Source organism: Molothrus ater, chromosome 19 (assembly GCF_012460135.2).
Source record: "Molothrus ater isolate BHLD 08-10-18 breed brown headed cowbird chromosome 19, BPBGC_Mater_1.1, whole genome shotgun sequence".
Taxonomy (NCBI): Eukaryota; Metazoa; Chordata; class Aves; order Passeriformes; family Icteridae; genus Molothrus; species Molothrus ater.
The window spans coordinates 1,092,271-1,101,113 of record NC_050496.2 but is presented as its reverse complement, the minus strand read 5'-3'; the positions used below and the strand labels follow the sequence as shown (position 1 = coordinate 1,101,113).

The 8,843-nt window shown below is 58.8% G+C and overlaps 1 protein-coding gene across 1 annotated transcript; it reads left to right on the top strand.

The window, feature by feature from the left end:
• The first annotated feature begins 512 nt into the window (after positions 1-512).
• Positions 513-8,309, top strand: PIRT (phosphoinositide interacting regulator of transient receptor potential channels). Its single transcript, XM_036394655.1, has 2 exons — positions 513-570; positions 6,355-8,309. Exon 2 carries the CDS (start codon positions 6,374-6,376, stop codon positions 6,776-6,778), a length of 405 nt encoding a protein of 134 aa, XP_036250548.1. The 5' UTR covers positions 513-570; positions 6,355-6,373; the 3' UTR covers positions 6,779-8,309.
• Positions 8,310-8,843: the final 534 nt, after the last annotated feature.

The following is an 8,843-nucleotide window of genomic DNA, read 5'->3' as shown; positions in this document are numbered from 1 at the left end:
GGGCCCTTCCCTGCTCCAGGCAGGCCCTCACTGCTGTGAGAGGGGGTTGAGGTTTGCCTGGGGGCTCCTGGAAGGAAGCAGTGTTTCCAGAACCACCTCCCTGTTCCCATCCTCCTCGCTGTAATGGACTCAGGATGTTAATTAATAGATAATTGCTAATACCTCGCATCCCTCTAATGCCTCTGATGAGCTTCAAAGCACTTTGCAGTCTCTGGCTACGATTCCATGCTCTGAGAGGGCAGAAATTGCACTTCAGAGATGTTTCAGGAACTCGCTGATGATCCAAGGCTGGATCAGCACCAAGCCCCAGCTCTGGGCTCCATCTCCAGGCCCTGCCCTGCCTCCCAGCACAGCCTCCCCTGCGGCCCTCCCAGCCCGGAGCCAGGGCAGGAGCACAAGGGGTTAAAGCCTGTCCTGATGGGCGGGTGAGATCATCGGAGCTGGGATGCTCCATTGTTTATTAGAGTCGGCAGAGCCCGGCAGGCACCACCCAGAGGGATGAGGGGCTTGGGGTGAGCCTGCCCGTGGAGAAGGGGCCTCCTGCTGCAGCCATCCCTCCCTGCTCACCGCGTGAGTACCAGGGGTGCCCCAGCGTCCAGCAGGGTGAGGTGGGGTCATCCTCCCCTGAGCCCCACGAAGGCTCAGCAGGTGCTCCTTGGTCCCTGAGGTGCTCTGGGCCAGCCCTGGCAGTGCTGGGAGCTGCTCCTGAGGGATGCAGGCACCAGCCCAGCCCTGCTGCCCTCCACCAGCAAGGGGACTGTGCCTCTGGCTCCATCCCAGAGGGTCTGGGGGGTTGGTGGGGTTTGTAGGGGAGGTGAGATCCTCTGACACCCTGCAGGGTCTCAGGGCAGCAGCAGCCAGTGTGCAGGGACAGCGCCCATGGAGCCACTGCCAGCCCGCTCCTGGCTCCAAGGGGAGCAGGGGCACAGGGGCAGGAATGGGGCTCAGCACCCACCCCTGGCATCCACAGCCTCCCTGTCCCCTCCTAAGCTGAGCCCAGCAGAGCCCAGCAGCTGGGGCTGCTCGGAGCTGCTGCTGCTGCTGGGGTCACTCAGTGCATGGCCAGGGACTGGCAGTGCCAGCAGCCACCTGCAGCCAGCACCCCCAGGGACAGCAGGGACAGCAGGGACAGCAGAGGCACAGCCTGGGCAGTGGCACAGTGTGGGCAGTGGCACAGTGTGGGCAGGGGCACAGTGTGAGCAGTGGCACAGTTTGGGCAGTGGCACAGTGTGGGCAGGGGCACAGTGTGGGCAGTGGCACAGCCTGGGCAGTGGCACAGCCTGGGCAGTGGCACCGTGTGGGCAGTGGCACAGCGTGGGCAGTGGCACAGTGTGGGCAGTGGCACGGCCTGGGCAGTGGCACAGTGTGGGCAGTGGCACAGTGTGGGCAGTGGCACAGCCTGGGCAGTGGCACAGTGTGGGCAGTGGCACAGCCTGGGCAGTGGCACAGCCTGGGCAGAGACACAGTGGGGGCTGTGGCACAGTGTGGGGAGTGGCACAGTGTGGGCAGTGGCACAGTGGGGGCAGTGGCACAGTGTGAGCAGTGGCACAGTGTGAGCAGTGGCACAGCCTGGGCAGTGGCACAGTGTGGGCAGTGGCACAGTGTGGGCAGTGGCACAGTGTGGGCAGTGGCACAGCCTGGGCAGTGGCACAGTGTGGGCAGTGGCACAGCCTGGGCAGTGGCACAGCCTGGGCAGTGGCACAGCCTGGGCAGTGGCACAGTGTGAGCAGTGGCACAGTGTGGGCAGTGGCACAGTGTGAGCAGTGGCACAGTGTGAGCAGTGGCACAGTGTGGGCAGTGGCACAGCCTGGGCAGTGGCACAGCCTGGGCAGTGGCACAGTGTGAGCAGTGGCACAGTGTGGGCAGTGGCACAGTGTGAGCAGTGGCACAGTGTGGGCAGTGGCACAGTGTGGGCAGTGGCACTCAGTCTCTGGGGCTTTGGTGCTGTTTCCCTCGGGGGGGTTGGGTCCTGTGCCCCCAGGCACCTCCCATGGGCAGTGTCCCAGGCAGAGGGGGCTGTGGGGCTGCTCTGCATGGGGGCTTCATCTTCATCTTCACCTTCACCTTCATCTTCACCTTCACCTTCACCTTCACCTTCACCTTCACCTTCACCTTCCTGGGTTTCCTGGGCACCCCAGCCAGGCTGGGTCCCTGAATGTTCCTCTCTCTCCCTGGAACTGACTGAGAGCCGCTCTTGATTCAATTTGGCCAGCACGAACAGAAAAAGTTTCTGCTGAGTTTGGGCAGGTCCCTGAGCGCAGCAGCCTCCTCCCCTCCCGTCCCATGGGCACTCAGGTCCCCCAGAGCAGCAAAGCCCTTCTGCTGGCACACACAGAGCCTCTGCCGTGCCCTGGGGGCTCTGGACTGACACTGAACACCAGGACCAGAGCAAGAGTCCAACTGAGACACTCCAGAGCAGCAGGGAAATCTTTTCCTCCATCCCCCAGGGTTTTGTTTCACCCCCAGCTGGGACCCAGGGAGGATCTGGTCCCTGTTGGGGTGACAGGCTGGGCACATCTCCTGCTGAAGGACAAACCCACCCTCTGGGTCCCAGCCCAGGCTCTGCAGGGCACTGGAGCTGATCTTTGCAGACCCTCAGGAGCCATCCAGAGGCCACTGGGAGCCCCAGAGAGCCCTGAGGCCATGGGAAGGGTCTGGGGTCCCTGTCTGGGGCAGGGTCTCAGTGTCCCACAGCCAGCTGGGGGAGCCTGGGCACAGCTGAGTGCAGGTGATGGAGCTGCCACACTCCCAGTGCCACCAGTCTGGTGTGCCAGCAGAGCAGAGCTCACCTTGTGCCCTGGCAGGGTCTGGCCCTCAGGCCAGGCCTGGGCTGGGCTCTGCTCCTCCCCAGCAGGGATCAGGGTGAGCCCCATCCATGGAGTGCAGAGCTCACTTGGGGCTCTCCTCAACGTTTTCTCCTCCATGACCCCAGATGGGTTCCCAGAGGGATTGGGGGGCTGCAGCCCCAGCCCAGGATCCCCCAAGGTGGGCTCAAGAACACCCCCAACACCATCACAGACACCACCACAACCTCCTTCCTAATCAGTTTAATCTCCATAACAATCTACATCCACCCCTGAACAGAGAGCCTGACCTCCTTCTGAGAATGAAAATTCATTATAAACTTCAAAACTCCCCCCAAGATTTCCCGGTTCAGGAGCCAAACCTCAGCACACAAAGCACTGGGAGAGCAAAGGGAGGAGAAGCCCAGGAGGGTCTCCCTGAGGGAGAGGGGAAGGAGAGACCCCAGCAGTGAGAGCTGCCCAGGGCTCCAGAACACCAGATGTGAAATCTGAGACGAGCTCTGGAGGCGTTTTCAAGACAGCAAAGAGTCATCTGCTGATTGTCTGCTTCCAACAATGGCTAAAAATCCGGGAGAAACCCGATAGCACTCTCCTGCCAGGCTGCTCAGGGCATGCAGAGCACATCTGTGATGGGCTGCGCAGGGAGCAGGGGCACGGCAGCAGCTGGAATTGCATTAGCTCTCCCGGGAGCTGCAGATCCTCCCTCCAGGCAGGGAGTGAAATCCTTCGTCAGCCAGCAGTGGGCAAAAGGTGGCTGAAAACCAGGCTCTGCCAGGAAGTGCTGGGAAAACGAGCAGGGGCTGGGAATTGTGGTGAGGGGGGTGGTTCTGCCAGGAAATAAAAGGGGGAATAAATCCTCTCTGGTGGAAAGGCAGAGCTGAAAGGCAGCTCTGGCTCCTGCAGAATCCTGGCGTTAATGCTGTGCACACAGAGGGGCAGAGCTGCCGCCCTGGGTGCACAATCAGGGTGGCAGCACACAGGGAATGGGATGCCTGAAAGATGGAACAGCACACAGAGTTTTAGGCTGCTGAGGTGTGGGATTATTCCAGAGAACAAAGCAAAGCTCCTTGCACAAAACCCAATTAAAATTAGATGGTGGCTTGGTCATAAAACCTGTCTGTGATGCACCTTAGGAGGGCAAAGACAAGAAATGCCAGGATGAAATCTCAGGGAATGCTGGAGTGCTCTGAGTGGGGCGGGTGGTGGCACCTGGAATTGCTCAGGATTCGGGCACCTCCCTGCAGAGCTGCAGCTGGGGGGCTCAGGGTGGGCACAGCAGCAATTCCCCCATGGAAAGGGGGCTCAGGGATTGGAAATGCCCAGGAAGGGTTGCAGTGCCCATCCCTGGAGTGCCCAGGGAATTCCTGGAGGTGGCACCGAGTGCTCTGGGCTGGGGACGGGGTGGGGATGGGGCACAGCTGGGACTCCAGGGGCTCAGAGGGCTTTTCCAGCCTAAAGGACTCTGGGATTCTGGGGTTCTCTATCAGAAATGTGTCCCTTGCCCTGCCTCTGTTTTTACTTTTCTACAGAGAGCAGTGAGAACTCCAGACAGGAGAGTTTTAAATCCTCTCCACTGCTCTTGGCTTTTGTTTGGGGCTTGTTTGTCCAAGCCTGGCAGAAACATCTTGAAACAACCCAAAAGATGTCAGTACCACCAGCTCTGCAGCAGTGGCTGTGCTGGGGGAACCAAACGGTAAAATTACTGTAAAATAATTATAAAATTACTGTAAAATAACTGTAAAATTACTCTGCCTCTCCTCAGAGTAACCACGGAGCTGGCAGGGACACAGGTGAAGGAGGGAGGGAGGGAGGGAGGTGCTGGCTGGCACCCATCCATCAGCATCCCCAGGTGGGCACTGAGCCCAGCTCTGGGCAGGTTTCCTCCAGCCCCTGGAGCTGTGCCAGCCCTGCAGCCTCAGCCTGGCTGCCCTGAGGTGGAATTTGTTCCCACATGGATCAGCAGCCCCAGGACAGGGCTCTGGGGTCACCTCCTGCCCACCTGGGAGCGCAGCCAGCCTGGCACCACCCGTGAGGGGGCAGCTCCTGCAGAGCCAGCCCTGCTGAGCAGAGCAAACACAGCCCCGAGGGGCTCATGGGGCTCTGGGTCCCTGCTCTGGGTCAAAGCCCAGGTTTGTGTGGTGTGACCACGTTCACAGGGGTTCTGGGATGAGGGAGGAGATGAGGATCTGACTCCACGTTTCACAAGGCTGGTTTATTATTATATATATTACATTAAAACTATACTAAAAGAATAGAAGAAAAGGTTTCATCAGAAGGCTGGCTAAGAATAGAATAGAATAAGAATGATAACAAAGGTTTGTGGCTCGGGCTCTCTGTCCGAGCCAGCTGGGCTGTGATTGGCCATTAATTAGAAACAACCACATGAGCCCAATCCCAGATGCACCTGTTGCATTCCACAGCAGCAGATAACCATTGGTTACATTTGGTTCCTGAGGCCTCTCAGCTTCTCAGGAGGAAAAATCCCAAGGAAAGGATTTTCCATAAAAGATGTCTGTGACAGTGTGGTGCTTGGGGAGAGCTGTGCTTGGCACTGCAGTGCTGGAACTGCAGCGGTGGCACTGCCCATACTTCTGCCCATCCCTCTGCAGGATCCCCCTGCCTGTTCCACTCTTTCATGGCTGTGATGCTCCCCTTTCCCTGCAGTGACCCCAAAGCCTCCTGCACCTCCCTCTGGGCTGTGCTCACTGATGACAAAGGCCAGCTCCCTCATCCTCCATCCCTTGCCCTGCTCTGCTTTCTCTTTTGTCCCTGCCAGGTGTCCAAAGAGGAGTTTTTAGGGTTTAAAATGTAACACAGTGTGGTAATGTAATGATTCTTATAGGCTGTATGGAAATGCTATAGGATTTGTATATTGTAATAGGTTGGTTAGTGAGAATCAGAATATTCAACACAGAAGGTTTATGGTATTGTAACGGGAACGTCACTCTCTTACCCTTTTACCCTCTTACCCTCTCATCCCCTCTACCCCTCTCTTCTCTCAGGCCTGCTCTGAGCTGTGCCTGGCAGCCCCCAGCAGGGCCCTTTGCAATAAACCAAAAGTTCCAAGACCAGAAGAAGATTTATTGTATTGTAATGGGAACCTCGCTCTCCCATCCTCTTTACCCCTCTCTTTATCTCTCTCTCCCTCTCCCAGGCCTGCCCTGAGCTGTGGCTGGCAGCTCCCAGCAGCTCCCAGGCCCTTTGCAATGAACCCCAAGCTCCTAGACCAGAAAATTCATTGTATTGTAACGGGAACCTCTCCCTCTGATCCTCTCTTTTACTCTCTCATTCTCTCTTTACCACGTCCTTGCCTTCTTTCTCTGTACCTCTCCCTGTCTCAGGCCTGCTCTGAGCTGTGCCTGGCAGCTCCCAGCAGCTCCCAGACCCTTTGCAATGAACCCCAAGTTCCCAGCCCTGGCCTCAGAGATCTCTCATCTCCACCCATCCCAACCATCCTACCCCTGGGTCACTCCTACACCTGGGGACCCCCAGAGGAGCTGCAGCTCCCTCCATCCCTCACCCTGCTGTGCTTTGTCCTTTGTCCCTGCAGGTGTCCTGCTGCCAGCACCATGGAGGTGCCCGCCAGGAGCCCGGATGGCAGCGAGCAGTGTCCCCAGGGCCGGGAGCTGATGGCCAGCAGCACGGGCAGCACGCTGTGCATGAGCTCCTCCCGCAGCGAGTCCGTGTGGACCGGCAGCACCCCCAGGAGCAGGTGGGACATTTACCGCAAACCCCTGGTCGTGGTGGCCGTGGGAGTCGCCATCTTCCTCTTCGGGGTGGTCATCACCAGCCTGGCCTGCTTCCTCAAGGAGCACAAGAAGGTTTACAAGATGTCTGGCCCGGCTTTCCTGTCCCTGGGACTGATGCTCCTGGTGTGCGGCCTGGTGTGGATCCCCATCATCCGCAAGAAGCAGAAGCAGAGGCAGAAGTCCCAGTTCCTGCAGAGCCTCAAGTCCTTCTTCTTCAACCGCTGAGGGCAGCCAGGAGCTCCTCCAGGAGGTTCCCTGCCCTCCTCCAGCCCGTGTTGGTCAGCCTTGAGAACAAACACTTTCTTGTACTCCCCAGAGGATTTCACCCCCGTCAGCGGCTTCCCTCCAGTGTGAAAATGAACTTTGTACTTCATCCAAGTCATCCCAAGGAAAAAGGAGCAGGAATTTCAGGCTGAGCCCAGCAAGGCAGGTCCGAGGTCTCTGCATCATCCCCCTGTCCAAAGAGTGACCCAAGAGCACAAAGTGGGTAAAGCACAGCCCCAGAGGAGCCTGGGCTGAAACAAAACCCCAGAGGAACCCAGATCCCCCAGGAGGCTCTGCAGGATCCACCAGCAGAGGGGAGAGGGGCCACAATTCCTTCCAGCTCCCTGATTTGCCAGAGAGACTGGAGGGTCTGCACAGCAGCAGGAGACACAGCAGAGGCAGAGGGACACAGACCCTGCAGAGGGGCACAGACCCTGCAGAGGGACACAGACCCTGCAGAGGGTCCCAGATCCTGCAGAGGGTCCCAAATCCTGCAGAGGGGCACAGACCCTGCAGAGGGTCCCAGACCCTACTGCTCCAGGCACCTGAGGCACCTGGCAGGGCAGGGACCAGGGAAATGTGTCTGGGCATGGCCTGAGCTGTGGGAGCTCAGGGCTGATGCCCTCCCCACACTCAGCCTCCCCCTGGCCCTCCCTGCTGAGCTCCCCCATTTCTGCCACACCAACACCTCTGCCTGAAGCTGTGCCCCAAGGGCCCTGAAGGCTGAGCCTTCGTGTGTCCCCAGCCTGGCTGGCAGGGAGCTCGGGCTCTCCCTGGCACTGGTGCCAGTCTGTGAGCAGGGCTGTGTGCCTGCAGATCCCCTTCATCCCCTCCCTGATCTGCGTGGGCGGAGCTGGAGGTGGCATATCCCATCCTGGCAGCTGGCACAGCTGACTTAGGAGTGTTTGAGCACACAAATCCCTTTGCCGCAGGCTCAGCCTGGCCCTGAACTTCGTTTCCTGGCTGGAGCAGACACCCCTGGGCAGGCAGCGCCAGCTTGGCTGTGCCAGGCCTGGCAGGGACCCAGCAGAGCTCTTTGTTCCTCTGCCACCCCTCGTGCCGTGCCACGCTCGGTGCCTGTTTGCAATCCCGCCCTGGCACAGCTCCCAGCCCCTGCTCCTGCGGCTGCCACGGGCAGGGATCCTCCCCAAAACTCCTGCTGGCACCAGGATTCAGGATGGGAGACCAGGGAGAAGGCGGAGGGCAGCCCCAGGTGCCGGCTGGTGCAGGGGTGGGCACAGGAGAGCCCGGGAGCTGCCCGGGGTGGAGATGGGTCCTGCTGCACAGAGCAGTGCCCAGCCAGGGCTGCCTGCCCACAGGGCTGCTCCAGGACTGCCAGGAGCACAGAGGGAGCTCCTGCTGCCCCTGGCCAAGGAGGGGGCACCCAGTGAAATGGCAGTGGGATAAAACGTCACCGAGGGTTTCATTGGATTCCAGACTTTATTTATAATGTGAGGTTTCATTAAAGGAAAACGTTCCCAAGGGAGCTGCACGTGGCTGCTCTGGTGTCACATCTCTGCTGGGTGGACAGGGTGGGGTGACAGGGTCTGGGGTGGTGGGGCACCCACTGGCAGGGGGGGCTGGCCAGGACAGGGGCAGGACAAGGAGTGTCCCGGGGTTTCTGCTGCTCAGGGGGATCCTGAGCTGTGTCCCAAAGTCTCTTTCCCCAGCCAGATGCTCGAAGAAGGAGTCAGGGCTCTTCTGGTCTCGTTATCAAGGTTGTTTCTTGTGTCTTATCTATAAAATTCTTTCTCCTGCCCTGCCAAGGTTCATTCAGCAGGACAGACAGAGGCACCGCCTGGGGTGGTGTTATCTTTTATGCTAAGAACTATGTGTACAATATTTACAATCACTTCCCAATTGCTATCACCTGTGTTAGACAGTGAACTTCTACTCTAAACCAATCCAAAAGTGCCACCATCACAGCAGAAGATGGAGGCCAAGAAGAAGAAGGAGAAAGGCTGGACATGCCCAGATCCCTCCATCTTGCCCCCCCGAATCCCCATTCTAAAAACACAAAAAAATC

Bases quoted from the DNA above. Each gene is read 5' to 3' on its own strand.
- PIRT (XM_036394655.1), top strand. From the start codon at position 6,374: ATGGAGGTGCCCGCCAGGAGCCCGGATGGCAGCGAGCAGTGTCCCCAG.